Source organism: Curcuma longa, chromosome 2, assembly GCF_044706935.1.
Source record: "Curcuma longa cultivar G26 ecotype Majalengka, Jawa Barat chromosome 2, ITB_CL_G26_1.1, whole genome shotgun sequence".
Taxonomy (NCBI): Eukaryota; Viridiplantae; Streptophyta; class Magnoliopsida; order Zingiberales; family Zingiberaceae; genus Curcuma; species Curcuma longa.
Genome location: NC_133862.1, coordinates 15345156 through 15364948, shown reverse-complemented (window position 1 = coordinate 15364948; position 19793 = coordinate 15345156). Strand labels below are relative to the sequence as shown.

At 37.6% G+C, this 19793-nt stretch overlaps 2 protein-coding genes across 2 annotated transcripts; one reads left to right on the top strand and one right to left on the bottom strand.

Annotated features, from left to right (window-relative positions):
- Positions 1–6796: 6796 nt before the first annotated feature.
- On the top strand, positions 6797–10036 carry LOC141821700 (uncharacterized). The gene is made up of 2 exons (XM_074709055.1): positions 6797–7992; positions 9721–10036. Exons 1-2 carry the CDS (start codon positions 6797–6799, stop codon positions 10034–10036), a joined length of 1512 nt encoding a protein of 503 aa, XP_074565156.1.
- Positions 10037–13586: 3550 nt separating this feature from the next.
- On the bottom strand, positions 13587–19793 carry LOC141821699 (uncharacterized). The gene is made up of 6 exons (XM_074709054.1): positions 19552–19793; positions 17431–17513; positions 17066–17201; positions 16490–16971; positions 15302–15460; positions 13587–13670 (listed from the first exon to the last, which is right to left on the bottom strand). The coding sequence occupies exons 1-6, from the start codon at positions 19766–19768 to the stop codon at positions 13587–13589; spliced, it is 1161 nt and encodes a 386-aa protein (XP_074565155.1). The 5' UTR covers positions 19769–19793.

The window sequence follows — 19793 nt, the reverse complement described above, 5'->3', positions numbered from 1 at the left end:
CTTGTGCCCGGAATTCATTGTGGGCGAACCTTGTGCCCATGGATTCCTTCCTTGTGGGCGAACCTTGTGCCCGGAATCCTTTATGCCTTGCATTTCTTATGGGCGAATCTTGTGCCCGATACCCGCCTCTTAAAAGTAAAATACCTTTCTTATACTTCTTATATCATGCAATTCTACCATTTACATATGCTTTAACAAAATCATGCATATACTTTAATAAAATCTATACTATGGAAAAACAGAAACAACAGAACTACTCATACTGCAGGTGAGAGATGCACTTACCTTGTCTGCTCACTAGGTTTTAAATGCTACGGTTTGTGAATTCGAAGACTTCTCCGAAATGCTCTAGTGCCTTCTCTGTGCGACCTAGCAGAAATCATAACTATGACTTATCCGTAATTATTAACCTGACTTAACCGGCTTAAGAGTTAACCCTGTACCAAATCCCTTAAATATATACTAATTAATCACTAAACTAATCATTAATGATTAATTAACAAATTATCATATTTCATTAATCAAATAATCTTTAATTACCTACTTAATTATTTGATTGACATATTAATCATCTTACTTAATCAGATTATTTATCGCACATCATTTAACCACCCTAAACTAACCTTAATTAGCTAATTATCTTACTTAATTAACCTAATTAAACCCTTTAATTAACTTACCTTGTTTAAGCACCACTGTTCCGTCTTCTTCCTCGCGTGAACAAGGCAGAGGTAAAGGTGGCGTCTGCTGCTCGGCGGGAGGAGGCTGAGGCGAGCAGGGAAGACCGGCAGCGCCTGCGCAGAGGAAAGCGGCGGCTTCGTCTTCTCCACGCGAACAGGGCAGGCGCGGCGTGGAACAGGGGTGGCGATCGGAAGTCTCCTCCACGTGTGGCGACGAAGGAGGACGGCGGTCGGGGCTCTGGTCCGCAGGGGACGGCGACGCTGGTCGCACGGCTCGCGGCGGAGGAAGAGTTGTTCTCCGATCTAGGTTTCCTTGTGGCCGGTGAAGGAGAACAGAGGGAAGCAGTGTCGGTCGAGCGACAGAGAGGGCGCGGCGGAGGTTGGCTAGGGTTTGGGATCTCGGACTCCTCTTATAGCCCTCTTCCTCGGTCCGTTCCGAGTTCCTCGCCGGCAGAATCGGGCGGCGGCGGCGGATGTGGCTCGCTTGGGCGCGGGTCGCGCGGAGAGGAAGCGGCGGCCAAATAAAAGAGGAGTGCACAGTACTCCTAAATTCGGGATTAAGAAATCCCGATTAAACCGGGTCTAATTTCTTAAATCGAACCAGATTAAATTTTGGTTCGCTTGGTTCGGCCATCAAACGACTTCCGAATTGATCCAAACTAATTTTGTTAGATTCATCTTTGCAAGACGAATCTTTTCACCTATTTATTTTATCAAACTCCCTTTCAGTATGAACCAAACCAACTTGGTTCAGTTTGATTCAATCTTGGTTCGTTTGGTTCACTAATCAAACGGTTTCTGATTTGACCTAAACCAATTTTGTTTAATTCGTCTTTACGAGATGAATCTTCTCATTCCCTTTAAAAAACCCCCTTTTTTTCACGAACTAAGTCAATATAAAATTTATCATATTCAAAACCTTAAGGGTGGAAAATACAGGTGTTACAATTACAAACCTGTTAAAACCCTTTGAATACAAGTTGTTTGGTTAATGCACGGTGATAGTATGCTAATTTAGTTTTGTGCCAACTCTAATTCATTGCGTTGCTGTTCCGTGCCAAAGACACTGTTCCGTGCCAGCAACAGTTTGAGTTGAATACAGGTTTTAGGTTTTAAGTTGTTTGTTTAAGCTTTTGTTGATTGTGTTGGATGAATTGTAGTGATTAGTTGGATTGCATCTTGCTTTGATTTTTTTTCAAGCTAGATTAGGTTCTTTAAACTCAATTTCTTATTTTAGTTTAGCTGTTAAATTCCTTAATTTCTTGCATTGCATTTCTAGGTTAGGGATAATTCAGTTTTACTTGCAAGTGTCATTAATTCATTCCTGTTTTAATTTCTTTTATTAATCATGAGATCATATCTCAATGGTCCAAACATGTTTAATTTTAAGTTAGGCTTGGAGAGAGTTCAACAACACATGATTAAAATTAAACTCAAATTCTAGACTATATTAATGGAAGGTATAAGCTTTAAAATTTAAAACAAGAGATTTCTTTATCTTATTTGGTCTCATCATTTACATGTAAAATAGAAAACTATCTATATGCATTTATATGACATAATCATGACATTTCAATATAACATGACATTAATCATATTAATCATGCATATGTCATGGCATACATTATGACATAAGTCATGCTGTCATTGTCATAAATTAATTTAAGAAATAAATATGTTAAAGTATTTGATTTTATATATCATAATTCATTTATTAGATTAGAAAATAACTTTTAAATCTAATTATATATATTATTAGAAAATAATTCTAAATCTAAAAATTGCTAATTTAATTAGGAAACAATTTCAAAGATTTGTTTTTCCTAATCATATTAGGAAATAATTTTCAAAATTAGATTTCCTAATAAATTAGAAAACTTTTTCAAACGTAAAAAATTTTTATATCAGATTAGAAAATCATTTCCTTATCTAAAATATTCTAACATATCCAAAATATAATTTTTAGACAACCTATGACATGCTAAAAAAAATTTACGATCTATGTTGAAACACGTAGTGACTTTGATATCATTCTTGGATTTTTATATACGCATTTTATGTTTTACTAAACATGCGGTGGAAACATAATAAACTATTTTATTACTATTTATGCATAAAAACTCATACGAGGATACACACGCATGCAAATATAATCATAGATAAAAGGCATAAACAAGATATACTTGTTAAATGACGCAAAGTAGAAACAACATCAACTAGCAACCTTGAGAAAGGTTGCCTCTACTCCTATCCATGTCGAGATCTCCTCGAGACGACTTCCCTAAGTCACGTGTCATTTTTCTGTTTCGATACTAGTCGAAGGAAAGAGACAAACGATCCAAGAGAAGATCTACTGTCTGATTCGGTATTTAGTGACTGTTGAATTGAACAGAGATGATCACATTGCCATTCAAAGATTGGACGGTTCATTGTCAACAAGGGGCATGCGAGTTTCAACAACAACAATTGTCCACTGGAACAATGGCCAAAGAGAAAGGAAGGAGGATGCCTCGCGGCAGAGAAACAACCATTACTTCTTCTCTTGCTCCTTGCTTTGATCGTCGGTTCTTGGTCTTTTGGCTCGGGGAAAGACCAACATAGGGAGGCAGCTAACCTATGGAAGGAAGTTTGGCTGGAGGTGATCTCAGAGAAGCCTCCTTTGGATGGCAGAAACATCACAAGGGGGCGGCAACAAGTGGGTGACAATGGGTTGTAGTCGGCGGCTAGTGGAAGAGAAGAGGTGGATATTAAAACCTAACCTTTAGGTTTTCAATCCATTAAATCTCTTTTCTTTAGAAATATATTTATAGATCTCTAATGGGTTTGGTTCACGAACCAAAAATTCACATCCATTAACTCAAACTCCAAACTGATAGCCTTAAGTTTGGTTCAAGACCAAACTGTGTTGGTTCAAAATCAAACCACTTTTGAATTTAAAATCAAACCAATTTGGTTTATAATTAAATCAAAGAGGGTCTACTTTGTCTTCAAAAGACGTGGCCCATTCGAGCTTCTATTCCGACAAAATATTTTTTATATTTGCCCTTCGTCTGGTCCAACGAGACTCAATCTCTCTTGATTTGAGAATTCAATTCTCAAACTCGTTTTATGTCCCTTGGAGAATCTCGTAGTGCATATGACCTTATAGGTTCTCGATTTATGTTGGTCATCTATAATTAACCATTAATTATGGATCGATCATGAGTGACACCTAGTAGTACATCATGACCCTCAATTAATCAGAAAATCACAGTTGATTCCAGAACTACTTCTAAACCCTTCAGTAGCTACAGTTGTTCGTGTGTCGTTCACACATCCTATACTCGTTTAGTTCAAGACATGGTCTATGTGTTAGTACCCACTAGGCTGACTACGTCACACCTAGTCCAAGTAGTAGTTCCTTGCCCTGCAAATTCAAGTTACTGAAAATATTTGTCCAAGAGGACCATCCTCTTGACGTGTTTCTACTTTGGCCAAAGACTTATGAGTAACAATCTTGACAAGTGGCCATAGAGTATACGTTTGCTAATAAAAGGAATAATAAATCCTCTATGGGCTATTCAATCACCTTTGAATACTTCAACTTATACTCAATCATCTTAGGTCCACACCTCCGTAGAGACGTTTGCTTAAGATGTCAAAATACAAGTCTTCATGACCAAGATGACTTGAATACCTCAAGTCGAAAGAAACTTACACTTGAGTTACAATGAGATCTTCAAAGACATGTATGGAACCACATGAAGTCTCATAGCAGGTTATTTCCGATGAACTAGTTACCCTTAACTAGCATCCATATATTAACTCTCAATATCTCAATGTTGCAAGCTAGTTAGGATTGACTGCTTGGTAAAACTAAAGAGTCTAACATATGCTAGTCTTATAGAATCAATGATGTCCAATTTCATTAATTCATTGACTAGGAAATATTTTAAAATATTTAAAATTACATATGTAGAGATACTTACTAATTGTGATTCAATCATAATATCTCTCATATTATGCATTGTATTATGGACATCATTAATTGTGTTTAAGATCAAATCAAATACATAGAGAATAAATAGTGATTTTATTTATCCAATAAATAGTACATTATCTAAGGTGATTGTCTTAAGATACCTCTCAAATATAACATTTAACCAGAATAGATGACCTTAGATATATATTTAGAGCCACCGGTATTGACATTGTTTTCACACCTGATCTAATTAGGGACTAACTCAAGTTGCGTCATTCATCTTTCGAATTCTACTGCTTTCCACTCATCAATCTATCTTTCTCTGATCCATTTTCTCATATTTCGTTGAATCAAATTTCCACTTATCTCTTGATGAGTTAGGGTTTTATGCATTTTTAATCGATTCATTCTTGGGTTTTTGCATGAAAATAAATTGTTTAATGAATCGATTTGATTATATTTGTGTTATATTGCCATAATCTGAGGCTTGATTATAATTTTCATGATTTAATGGTAAATTTTGTATTAATTGATTGTTAATTGATTATAGGGCTCAAATTGGATCAAGATCGAGCTCAATCGCGATCGAATCGAGCCAAATTTGCCCAAATTGATCAAGCCCACATGGAGGACATGACCTAGCTCAAGCCTGATCAAGATCCATCAATTTTTCAAACCCTAGGCTGCCCTAAAACCCCAGATCAAGCTCCATCACAGGATCAAGAAATGGACGGCCCAGATCCTTCAATTAATCAGAGTATAAAAACCCAAATTAAATGAATGAATAGTGGCTGCGCCACTGTTCATCGTCCCGAAAGCGCTCCCCTGCTCAGTGACGTACGCATAGGCAAAGCCCCTTCCTCCCAAACCTCTTCCATTGCGTTCCTTGATCCACGAGGAGTCTGAAGCTGGTCGATTGGGTATATTCCGGCAGCTGGATTTGGCGCGACGGTGAGGGTTTCACCGGCAGCCAAAGTCCTCTGTTTCTGCTTGTTCCGGCCATCCACAGCAAAATCCGACGTCGCAATCCGTTGAGGGGTTCTCTGAGGATCGCGAAGCATCCTAGAATCGCCATAAAGTCAATCGGAGCAACGTTGAAGCACAGAATCCAGTTTTGCAGCTCAAACGTCCTCGCGCAGCATTCTGTTTTATTCAAAAAGGGTTTTTCTTCGGCATTTTTCTGGTGTTGGCAGCGAGCAAACCACACAATGACCTAGTTGAAGACTCCAGAGGGATTATTGAAGCCACATTGTGGATTCACCAGCTTGATTGACACCAAGTTGAGGAGACGAAATCGAACAGGGAAGGGTTGGATGTGTTTATCTGATTTCTGATTTCTGTTTACAGTTGCTGTAATTCATTTCTGAACATTGACATTGTTGTTCTTTAGTTGTTTGATCAGTTAATTTTGAGTTGTTTAGGTAATGTCTTGTTGTTTCTTTCTGATCAATGGCTTTTGTTTCTGATTTCAAGTTACTGTTTAGTATTAGTTATTGTTCCGTATCAGTAGCTGTTTTTGATAGTTAAGTTGTTTCTGATCAATGGCTCTTTACTAGCTTAAGCAATTGGTTTCTGATAGTTAAGTGTTACTGATAATTAGATTGCATCATTGTTTAGCAAGCTAGAATTGTTTCCTCTCAATTTGTTATCTTAGCCTAGTTTTAACTTCTCTTTGTTTTATAATTGCATTTCAAGTTTCAGTTTAGTTGTTTTCCTCATTGCTTAATGATGTTTAGAGCTTAGCATTAGTGTTCCCTTCAATTTTAGTTTGATTTCTAATTTCCACAATTTGAGGAAGAAGACTTTACATTTCATTTGAAAAACACCAAAACCCCATTTATATTTGAAAACCCCAAAAAGAACGACACGTAAGCTCAAATTAAACAATTTTCTATTAGCCCTTGGAAAAATACGACTCGAGGCCCCTATACTTCGTTTGTTTGTATTCATCGTGGGTTTTCGATAAATTTAAAATCAATTTGCAACCCTACTCGTGACACATATCAAATCTAGGGTTGTCAAATTTTGGCGCCGTTGCCGGGGAATCTAGTAGAAATTGTTTACTTTGAGCTTTAGTATAGTTTTGCATTTTTTGTTTCTATTTTTCTTGAATTAATTGCATATCTGATCTTTTTCCTTTGTTTTTGTTGAGTTTATGACCAGGAGTGCAGGTGATGATTTAGCTGAGTTTGATCCAGAGTTAGAACGAACTTTGAGAGCACTGAGGTCCTTGAAAATTCGAGAAAGAGCTTCTAACGTGACAGAAAGCAGTAATTCAGATTTGAGCAGTCCTATGGCAGAGAACAGTAACAACAAGACCATGAAGGAGCTTGCAGCTCCTGATGATGGTTATCAGTACTCATGCATTGCCTATCCAGAGTTAGCTGGGGATTTCGAGCTCAGATCAGGCCTCATTCACCTTCTGCCCAAGTTTCAGGGATTATCTGGAGAAGATCCAAACAGACACCTGCACGAGTTTCATATAGTGTGCTCCACCATGAAGCCACAAGGAATTTCTGAAGAAGACATCAAGCTAAGAGCTTTTCCCTTTTCACTGACTGGAGTAGCAAAGGATTGGCTCTATTATTTGCCTACTGGACATGTCTCTAGCTGGATTGAAATGAAGAAGGCATTCTTAGAAAAAAATTTTCCAGCATCCAGGACAGCAATCATAAGGAAGAACATATGTGGCATTCAGCAAGTGGTGGGGGAGTCCCTTTATGATTATTGGGAGAGGTTCAAGAAGTTATGCTCTAGCTGTCCTCAACACCAAATTAGTGAGCAACTTCTTGTTCAGTATTTTTATGAGGGTTTACTTCCCATGGATAGAAGCATGATTGATGCTGCAGCTGGTGGAGCCTTGGTGAACAAAACCCCTGAGCAAGCAAGAGAATTGATTTCCAACATGGCAGAAAATTCACAACAATTTGGGAGTAGAGCACTTTCTACTAGAGGGGTTAGTGAAGTTCAAGCAGTTTCAAATGAACAAAGGGAGATAAAGAACTCACTCTTGGAATTGACATCATTGGTTAAACAAATGACTTTGAGCAACATGGGCAAGGAGCAAAATTTTCCTATAGCTTCATCAACAAATCAAGCCATGAGAGTTTGTAGCATTTGTTCAAGTCAAGAGCATAATTCGGATTTGTGTCCTAATCTTCAACAAGATGAATCATTAGCCGCCTTGACTAGAGCACAATTTCAACCAAGGAACGATCCATTTTCATCCACATACAACCCGGGGTGGAAGAATCATCCAAATTTGAAGTATGAGAACTCTTTCTATCAACAACAACCTTCCCAACCATCTCAACCTCAAAATCAGCCCCCATTTCAACTATTTCAGCAAGGGTATCAAGCATATCAGCCCCAACAACAGCCTTTTCAACAAGTTTTCAGTAATTTTCCAATCAATTCCAACAATTTCAGCAACCTATTAATCAATTTCAGCAGCCACAACATCAATTTCAGTAAGGAAATCAACAATTTCAGCCTCCTATACCGAATTCACAGTAAGTTTTTTAGCCTTTTCCAAGCCAAATTCAGCAATTCCAGCTTCCTACATCGAACTCACAGTAAGTGCATAATTTTCAGCAGCCCCCTCCTATGTTTCAAGCTCAACAAAAACCATATACGAGCTATGGAAACTCTAATTCTGCGGGCGTTACATATTACACATCCTAAGCCTTTTAATTGGTGTGAAGATCTATTCATGTTCATTGTTAATACTTTGATCATAAGAACCTAAGAGTTTTAAGTTTTTGATACTTAGCATCAAAATAATATTTGAATGATGTAAAATTTATGAAATTAATTTTCTCTATTGACAAATTAGTTAAGTAATTATAGGATCAAATTTCATAATTTTTTGATGAAAATTGAATAAGTTATGAATTTTTGAAGTTGGGGCTGAAAAACCATATTTTTTAGTCATCAGTCGACTGATGCAGGTACCAGTCGACTGATGTATCTATTAAACTATGTTTTTGACCTGTTTCTTGGTGATTGACCACTCTTTGACCACCAACTCTTAGTGTATACTCTATAATACCATTATTGATCAATTGGACTGGTCAAAATCTAAAACTTTGATGTCCAAAATAAAATTGTTGGTGCATAAGGGTGTATGGTTTTAAGGGAAGCTTGTGTCAAATATTGATATGTTTGACATGTTATGCTCCTTATTGGATCTTAAAATCAAAATTTATTTCTCTTCCTTATTGGTTCCTATTGTCTTTGATGATTGACAAAAAAGGGGGAGAAATGAAGTGTTCAAGTTAGGTTGTTAAAAGGTCATCCATGGTTTAATACTCAGGATAATCATGCTTGATGTTACTTATTGATTCATTGTGTTTATGAATGGTTATTGATTCAGTTTTTACTGGGATAAATTACTGTTATTTGATATATGCTGTTTTAAAGATCTAACTTAAATAAATTTTTACCAAACATCAAAAAAGGGGAGATTGTTGGTGCAATCTTGCCCCAAGTGATTTGAATTTTAATGTTTGGCTAAAATGAGTTTAAGTTAGGCAATGTTGGTAATCTAACTTGTTTGGTTTAACTCCACAGGAAAGTCTAGGTTGGAAGACTTGGCAAAGGATGAAGTCCCGGAGGCACGGTGTCTCTTGGCAAAGGGAGACTTAGCACGATGAAACTGAGGGAAACGTCTCAAGCTAGTGTAAGGAAGGGCACGAGGCTTGCGAAAAACATTTGAAAGTTTGCGTCAAGGCTAAGGGGTGAAAAAGCTGAATGGAGAGTTTCAGCTGGAGCAGTCGACTGGCCCTGGGAGCAGTCGACTGCTGGTTGATCAGAAGCACACACTGAAGTTATAGAAAGATCAGTTGAGTGGAGCAGTCGACTACACCATGTGCAGTCGACTGCTAGGTGACCGTTGAGGCAAATTTTGGCTAATTAAATGCAGATCAAATAGCCGTTGAAGACCATCAGTCGACTGGTCCTTGGAGCAGTCGACTGGTGTACAGAAAAATATAAAAATAGCAAATGACGCTGAAGAAAATAATCTTCTTTTCTGATCATATTCTCTGGTAATTCTCTGTTATTGAGTGCTTTGAAAAGGAGGGTAGAGGATAAATTGACTCTTGAGACAACTGTTATGGAGCCTAGTCCTGATTTATTTTTAGTTGGAGATGACCCAGTGAGTGTAGGGGATGACATGGAACCCCAAGGATCACCACTATGGATTGATTTAGTAGAGGTATCAGAGGATAGATATGTGGGTGTAGGGGATTGCACTAAGCCCCAGAGATCACCAATATCTACAGAGAAGACACAGCCTGAATTGAAGTCTTTGCCAGATCATTTGAAATATGCTTATTTGGGAGAGAATCAGAGTTTACCATTTAGTATTGCCCAGAAATCAAAAGTAGAATAGGAGGAGAATAATAAAGAGGGGAATCAACCACAAAAGAAACTCAAACCATCGGTTTTTGATTTTGTGAAAAAGGAGTTTCAAGTGGGTGACAAAGTCCTTTTGTACAAATCAAGGCTAAAATTGATCAAAGGTAAGTTGAGGTCAAGATGGGAAGGTCCATTTTTTGTAACTAACATTTTTCCCTATGGTGCAATTGAGATTAGGGATGAAGCCACGGGCACCTCATGGAAAGTGAATGGCCACCGGCTCAAGAAATACTTTGAAGAACTAAAGGAGCTCGAGGTGGATGGTGTGGACGTTATAGATGCTATCTACCCAACTTAAAGGGGAGTTTGTTCCAACTTTACACTTTCTTTTCATTGTTAATACCATATGTAGTTTTTATTTTATATTTTCAGTTTAAATCAGTAATAAAAATCATTTTCATGAGCATTTTTGGTTAGTTAACTCATTGTGAATACCTTTGCATGCATGGTTTAGGGTAGGGAATAAATGTATCCCCCCTAGGACTTCTTTACATCATGTTAGAAGCTCTTGAAAGTGAATTAAATTTGATTGATTATTCTAGGAAATTTAAGTCCATGGATTAACATTTTTGAACACTTGGATTACCCTTAGTGATGGAACCTAGAAGGATGAAATTGAGATAATGTGATTTTTCTACCTAGTGAGGTTAACCATTTTGTGTGATGCACTTAGGTGATTGTCACTCTAGAACTTGCTTGTAATCTTTCAAGGCTACAATATCTATGATGGGTCCACATTTATTTAGGTTTAAAAATTTCTCCCATAAACCATACAACTTCATGCTTTATCCATGTTTAACCATTTTCCTTTGATATTTTTCACCCCCATTTTCGGTTCAATTTTCATGCTCTCTTGGACATGGGTATTTTTGAATGTTATTAATGTGCCTTTGCCCGAGACGGTCAAAGAATTAAGTGTGGGGAGGAATGTGTGAAATTTTTGAAGAAAAAAAAATTTGAGAAAAGAATGAGAAGTGTGCCAAACTTAGGAATGCTTGTGCCATTTTTGGAGTGTAACAATGTGCCAATGGAAATGTTGTTTGAAGCAATTCAGATCTTCATTGTTATTGATGCTACTATGGTTTTTCTAAGGAGATTTGATGCTATGAAAATTTTCAAGAATATGGAAGTTAGCAAGTGCCCAAGTTGTGAAAAGCAAGGATGAACAAAAGTGTAAATTAGCTATGATTGATTTAGTGGCCGGATTTGGGCACAAAAAGGAGTCACAAATGTTAAGAAATGAAGAATAGAAAATGATGGATTCAAAAGTGGAGGAATGGAGCTTGTGAACCAATTGAAAATCAAGTATGAGAAGGGTGTGCCAAAACAATGAGTAATGTGCCAATTTTGATTTTGGAAGTCTCATATGGATCGGTTTCAATGGCAATTGACTGATTTATATTACTGGAAATGTGTTGAGTTGAGAAAGCAAAAGAATTCAGCAAGATCAGATTGGATTAAAAAAAAAATCAAAAAAATCAGAAAAAACAAAATGAAATTCAGAAAATCAGAAAAAAAGAAACAAAAACAATGAATTCAAAAACTCGGTTGCAAATCAATTGAATTGAGTAGGATTGGAATACAAGAGACTATAGGATTGAACAACTCAGATGGCAAAAGTCAGATTCAGATCAATGCAGAAAGATCAGAAAAAAATCAGAAAGAAAATAGAAAAAAAGAGAGTAAAATAAGAAGATGTTGTGGAATGTATCAAGATGAGTGTATCAAGAATCTGATCAGTGATTGGATCCATAGTAAAACCTACTCCATTTCAGTTGCTTTCTAAACAACAAATTCAGATTCAAGTTGTCCAAAATGTTGATGGCAATCAGAAAAGAAATCAAAAACAAAATAGAAAAAAAAAAAATAGAAAAATCAGTTAATGCAGTTTTATTTTTCAGCCGATTCTTGCCAATTTTTGAGGGACTGATCTGAAATTGAATTTCACAGAAATTTACATGGTTATTAGCATTAGTAATCAAGCTTCATGATGGAAAAAGAATGGAGGAAAAACAGCAAGAAACAAGAGAGAACAAGCAAAGTTTCAGATTCAATTTCAGCAATTTTTAGAATTAAACGTGCCAATGATACATTGAAATTTTGGATTCATGTGAAGTGAATTTTGGTTTCTGATGATTGGATGCTATTTGTTAGCTCTTGTAAAATCTAGATGTGAAAGAATTGGGCTTGATTCGAAAGGAAAACACAAAATGGCACATTTGTGGTGATGAAGAGAAGAAAAGAACAAGAAGTGAAGGAAGGGTTTGTATCAAGGAGGAGGAACCTCATGAGTTTAACTCATCCTTGGTTCATGAATCTGAAAATCACACTGAAACAAATGGAATACAAGGGAAAGAAATTAGGAAGGATGGCAAGGTTCATTGATAACATTTAATTATGCCCATGTCTACCACTTGCATTCACTTTCTTATTTGAATTCCTTTTCCCTTGAATTTTTCTTTCTAAATTCCTATTTCATTTATCTCAGTTCATTGATCTCTTTATGTCTTCAATAAGCCTAATAGATGTGGATTCCAAATTAAGAATGGTAGTGGAGAGTAGAAAACAAGCAAGCTTATGGAAGTGCATGAAACTTAAGTTGCTTGAGTGAGCTCTACCTTACTTTGATCATGCATTATAAATTAGGATGAGAGCCACTGATTTTATTCACTGAAAATAACCTTGTGAGATTTAGTGTGATACATTTATCTCAATTAATCATGAAGGGTGAAACTTGCTATGTGGTTAATCGAGTACAAGGGTCTAGTCCATGGGTTTAAGCTTTTGAGACTCTACAACTTAGATAATTCTCTTTTAATTGTTTCTAATCATGATTAAGAATGATCTAGGGGGTACAATCTTAGTTTATTTTGTTGACTTGAGCGAGACGCTCAAGGGTAAGTGTGGGGGAATTTGATGAGTTAGGATTTTATTATTTTTTAATCGATTTATTTTTGGGTTTTTGCATGAAAATAAATTATTTAATGAATCGATTTGATTGTATTTGTACTATATTGCATGATGTGAGGCTTGATTATAATTTTCATGATTTAATGGTGAATTTTTGTATTAATTGAGTTTAATTGATTGTAGGGCTCAAATTGGACCAAGATCGAGCTCAATCGCGATCGAATCGAGCCAAATTCACCCAAATTGATCAAGCCACATGGAGGACATGACCTAACTCAAGCTCTGATCAAGATCCCTAAATTTTTCCAAACCCTAGGCTGCCCTAAAACCCCAGATCAAGCTCCATCACACGATCAAAAATTAACGGCCCAGATTCAAAGATTAATCAGCCGTATAAAACCTGAGATTTAATCGATGAACAGTGGCTGCGCCACTGTTCATTATCTTCTCGATAGCGATCCTTTGCTCGGCGGCGTACGCACACGGGCAATCCCATCCACCCAAACTTCCTCCATTGCATTCCTTGATCCTTGAGAAGCTGAAGCCGACCGATTGAGTATATTCAGGCAGCTGGATTTGGCGCGATGGCGAGGGTTTCATCGGCAACCAAATCCCTATTTTCGCGTGTTCCGGCCATCCACAGCACCATCCAACGTCGCGATTCCTTTGAGGGGTTCTCCTAGGATCGTGGAGCCTCCCTATATCATTATCAATCCGATTGGAGCACGTGGAAGATAGGAAATCTGGCTTTGCAGCTCAAACAACCACGTGCAGCAATCTGATCTTGGTCAGAGAGGGTTTTTCTCGGGCAATTCGGGGTGCTGTGCGAGTACATCACACAAGAGACCAAGTTGAAGTTTCTTGAGGATTATTGAACTCACATTGTGGATTCAACAGCTCGATTGACACCAAGCTGAGGAAAACAAGGAAGAAGGGTTGGATGAGTTTACAGTTTCTGATTTTCTGTTTACAGTTGCCGTAATTCGTTTTAATTGTTGTTGAATGCTATTGTTTCATTAGAATTACTTAGATTCGTGATTGTTTTTATTATGGTAGTTGATTCGAGATGATTAGAAGCTTCCTTTGCCTTAATTTCAGTCTGATAAGTGTTGATTTCAGTGGCACTGTTCCGTGCCAAATCTTCCTTGGAGTATTAGAAGCCAGATAGCTTGGTTTAAGTAATTTGATAGTAATTTAGAATGAGTTAACTAGTTTCAATCAATTTTATTTGTTTGGTTTCTTGCTTGCACCTATTAAACTGTGAAATCCATTTTGATAGCCAGTAGACTGTCGAATGTTTAGATTAGTGAATTGCATTTTTCAATTACTTACCAATTTCAATTTGCATTTCATTCCAAAACCCCAAGACCCATTTATATTTGAAAACCTCAAAAAGAACGACACGAAAGCTCGAATTAAATAATTTTCTATTAGCCCTTAGAAAAATACGACTTGAGGCCCCTATACTGCATTTGTTTGTATTCTTCGTGGGTTTTCGAAAATTTAAATTCAATTTGCAACCCTAATCGTGACATATCAATTCTAGGGTTGTCAGTGGGCGGCCATGGAAGGAAGAAAAGGAAAAGCTTTCTTTGTTCTTCCTAGGGTCGGTGCCCAACCTGTAGGATCGGAAACACGCTAGAGGGGGAGGTGAATAGTATTTTGCACGCTTTTCAGTTTTTCCATAAATCACGAATGCGAACGGAAGCGAAAGATAAGCTCAAGTACGAAAACAATTATAAGCAAGAAGTGAATAATGTGAAAAGTAAAGACTCGGTTGGTCTTTACTTAGTTCACAGCCCAAGGTTGCTACTCCAAGGCCCACGATCCTTGACCGTTTCCTTTGGGCAATTCCACTAAGGCACTTGCTCCACTAAGGCAGCAAGTGTATCGACAATTACAAAATCAAGGTTTACAAAAAACTTGGTTTAGAAGGAATTAACAATAATAAAATAGTATCAACTTTTTATCCGCGTAGTTGCTCCCCGGATGAAGATCTCGGCGTCTCGGTGTGATTTTGAGTTGCTTGGATCGAGTGCAGCACCGACGTCGAAGAACGGAAGCTCGGGAATCGCGAGAATAGAGTTTGGATGCGTGAAGAAGTTATTTCTCAGCTGCTACTCGCGACCTCCTTTTATAGCCCTCCTGAGTCGACTCAGATGCAGATCTGGGTCGACTCCAGCTTACGTAACAGATCAAACTTTATCGTCTTCGCTCGTTATCCGCTCTGAGTCGACTCCGATTGCCATCTGGGTCGATTCCAGTCGCTGTGGTGTCAATGGCGATAACTTTTGACTCTGAGTCAGCTTGAGTCGACTCAAATCCTTACTTGAGTCGACTCCAGGCCAAGCTGGCGGAAAATCAACGCGCTGACTTCTGGATTTTGGCTGACTCTGCCTGTGTCGACTCCAGAACCCATCTGAGTCGACTCCAGGCCCGAAAAATCACCTTTTTCATCCAGAATTTGTGTTCGTTTGATTTTTCCTTCCTGCAAAAGATGTTAGCAAAATAACATGCAAAGGATAATTTTAGAGTCGGTTCTCGGAACCAACTACGAGTCTTAACTTCAGATCTCCAGTGAGATCCTGGGTTAGACCGATGTCTAATGTTCCCCTCGGGAACACGTCCTCACCCATTCCCCTCGGGAGAATTTACCTGCTTGGCTCTATCTTCGCCCTCCAGGATTTGTGCTACAACTGATCCTCCTGATCAACCCAGTCTTCCGCTACAACTTGGTCCTCCTAACCAAGCCCACACTTCTGCTTCAACTTGGTCCTCCTGACCAAGCCCAGACTTCTGCTGCGGCGTGGTCCTCCTGACCAGCCCTGTAACGCCCGCCCTTACGTGGGCCTAGACGGACGCTACAGTTACTCTTTTTTCATTCATTCATAAAGAGACCACATACGAAACTCCTTAAAACTTTGCAGCGGAACATAAAACATACAATCATGGCAAGGAATTGTGACGCCCACCCTTATCAGAGCCTTGACGGACGCTACAGTTTTTTTTTTATTTTCATTCATACAATTAAATCACATATGGAAAACCATAACTTAGCAGTGGAAACATAAAACCCATAACATTGTAGAAATCTCATATGCGACAAATAAACTTTTTGTGCATGTTGCATCTAGGTAACAAGTTCTAATTATAACCTTCAAACATTTGAAGTTTTAAAAACCAACATCCTGTAATACCCGTAAATTTCCTAGTTAGAGCTTCATCATAAACGGAAATCAATAGACAATTTCCATCATATTATGATTATTGGGAAAAAATTTAAGTTCCTAGTTAGCCTCTCTGCCTCTATCCATATTCATTATTGCAACTTTACAATTTTTACACCCTATTAAATCTCTTATTAACACAGAGGTCCCTAAAATATTTACAAATAGGTCCGTAACATATCAAGCAAATGATGCATATTGATCAGCATAAATCAAGGAACTTTCAGCAATAAATCAATGAAAAAATCAGTCAAATTGCTGAAATTCATTTTGATTTCTGACTGTTTTACCTGGAGAACAAATTCTCCCTGGTTCAGATCATGTGCAACAAGTACGCCAATAGCATCAGGATTAAAGATAAAGAAGAGCATTCCAGGTCTTTCGTGAAGTAGGTATTGCCCAAGATCTCTGCTTAAAAAATGCACACTAACAAGGTTCTGCAAGTTTCTTTCACCCTTCATATCAATGCCAACCAGGTTTCGAACTGTACTTCTAGCGCCATCAGACCCAACAAGGATGCTGCAGTGAAAATCTCTTTCTTCTATCTTCCCTTCCTTGCAAAAGGAGCTTCTGACCTTTACACCATCTTGTGTAGGGTGGATAGAGATGCACTCGTGGCCCATCAAAATTTTCTTATCCCATGTTGAGCTTCCAGTTGAAATGGGATAACAAACAGAGAAGCCAAGATTTTCAAGCTTTGTTAGTAGCAATTTCATCAGTTTGTACTGAGAAAAGTGTGCAACAGAAACAGGGCTTAGTTCCATGTCCACATCTGTAAGAAATATAGCAAAGAATAAAATTCCACGAAGTTAACGAGCAAGACTGATATGAGCATTTGAGTGAAAAAGACAGTTACTATTTGTAACCTTGAGACTTCATGTGATCCACGGATCCAAGAACTAAACCAGATAAAGAAGTGCAGTATATGAATTTCCTCCACAAATCTACTGGTGGCTGCAAATTCTGGATTTCCTCTGCCAGACCATCTAGCTTCCGGAACACCTGTGAGGTGAATTAATTATGATGAATTAAGCATCATGGTATTAAAAATTTGATCTCAACAATATTTGCAAGTTAAAAGAGAAGAATCAGAAATTGATGTTTTTATGGACACATTGGTCTGTTACTCTTATCTTCTGACATAGTACCTAAAATGAGAAACCCTATAACCAAATATCACTAACATATTTAAATAATATTCTATGTATTAGAAACAATACAATTTTGAAACCTCCATGGTCCTATTGTTAATGAAGTGAGCCTGCGGATGTTGAGAAAAAGCCACACTTTTCTCCAGAACTGAGCATTTGACACCTACAAATTGGAGAGAAACAATCTTCAAGAACCTTTCATGCAAAATGATAAGGAAATATGCATATTCTCATTTTAGTTAAATTCTTAGTCTGCAAAAGTATACGCTAGAAAAACTACCACAACATTGTGTGAATATGGTCAAAAAGCAAAAGTCTAAGTTACTTCCAAAATAGCAAATCATAGTGCATAAGAAAGGATATGCAGATGCCAGATGACTTGATCAATTTTGGTTATTGTTGAATGCATTGTTAAATCAACCAAAAGGTGTATCACATATTTCTATTTACTTCAGGAATTGTACAGGATGCTTCATGTCCTTTGTTTCTTGTATTATGATGTATTGGTTAATGTGAGATAAGTCAATATTGTTAGGTAAAAAATTAAGTTTTTCTCCACATCTAAATCAGCAATGTAAAGTATCTTACATCTGAAGCATTATTTCTTGGATCTTACATAATTATCTTATTAATTCTAAACATTTAATGCACTACTTGAGAATGAAACATGGTGACAGATATTCTCCTGTTAAACCAGGATGTTCTCATTTAATGCACTTAAAGAGGCTTCCCGACATTTTTATCATCTACAATTAGAAATGTATTTTAGTACTTTTCGTGAAATTTAGCAAGACTCCTAAACCAGATTTAGTTTATAGAAATGGGTTTAAATTCCTTTTTTACCAAAAAAAAAATCAAAGACCGTAGAAGCTTGATTATCCAATTTTAATGGACTTCATATTGTCTAGTCTGGAGGTCAGTCAAATAAGAATCTAACAGCAATAAATTGGCCTTGGAATTATGGAGGAAATTTTTAGATGTATTAGACAATTACATGGCAGTAGACTTAGCTGTGCCATTTGGGTAAGAAATAGTAAAACACATTTTAAAGTTCAAAATAGGCTTTTCATGGTACTTTCTATAGATGTCCGAGCATATAATAGAACATCTTCAAAATCATGGTAGGAGTAGTCATACTTGAAGGATTAAGTCTATTTGGTGGGCTAATACGTGAATTAACAACACACAACAATTGTTATTAAGTGATCTAATGCATGGTACATGAAGGGGGTTTAAGCTTCGCATGTGGATTGCATGTATAGATCCAATAACCTAATTCGTTAACATTAATGGACAGTTAACGGGTTATGGACTTTATGGTGGATGATCCCTGTGGGATGAGCTTAGTATAAAAGGAGGAAGTCAAAATCCATTTGGGCATGGTGCCATGATTTGTTGACTCTTCTTCTTCCTTGGACTCTTCCCCATTGAGACGAGGATTTCAATTGTTGCTCATTCCTGCAGAAAACTCCGTTGCGCTTGTAGGAATTCTCTCTGGCGATAAGGAAACAATGGCATTGGCTCTTGATTCAAGTCAGCCCTTCGGTTTGCCATTGCATTCAATTTCAGTTGTAGCTGTATTGATGATGATAACTAGATCCTCTACATGCTTCGTAAGGTTTTAATAGATGCATTGTAGTGTTTACAATACTGTCCAGCAGCGAATTTTGGTGAGACCTGTTGAAAACATTGCAGGAAGCCAAGTGGTACTTATGGTGGAAAATGTCCGAGCATGTGACATTAACTCAACATGTTCCGCATGTAACATTAAGTTTATTACTACAAAGTTTCTTAACTTAAAAAGTTGTTCATTTGCTTTTGGAATATGTATAGACCAGTAGCTAATGTAATCTTAAACCAACTTATTGTGGAAAATGTTCGAGCAAACAGACTGATAACGGCAAAGAAGAGACTGATGGAGAAATGTAAAAAAAAAAAGTGTGATTATCATGTGCCCTTAAAAGGAAAAAAGCTAGTCAAATAGTTATAATGCATGTCTTGTGTTGTCCATTGGAGTCTCTTTCAATCTCATGAACCCGAGCGAATCAAAACACAAGATATCCTAGCTATACATCATAGTTACCGTGAGAACCAACTAAATGGCTCCTCGACTACCGATCTGCACCTTTCTCTCAAATGCATTTTCTAATACCCGGAGAGAGAAAGGAGGAAAAAATTGAAACATGTGAATAGGTGCATACCCAATTTGGTGAGCAGGATAGAGAGAACGAGCCCGACAGGTCCAGCGCCGACGATAAGCACTGGTAAGTGGGGTACCTCCCCGCCGCCGTCCTTCCTCGCATCGACGGCATCGGAGGAGCACGAGAAGCAGCGGAGGCTGTTTCTTCTATTCGGGCGAACGCGAATGAAGTCAGCGAACCTCCTCCGGGAAAGGAATACCGCAGCCACCGACCTCATAATCTCTCTCTCTCTCGTCGAAAAA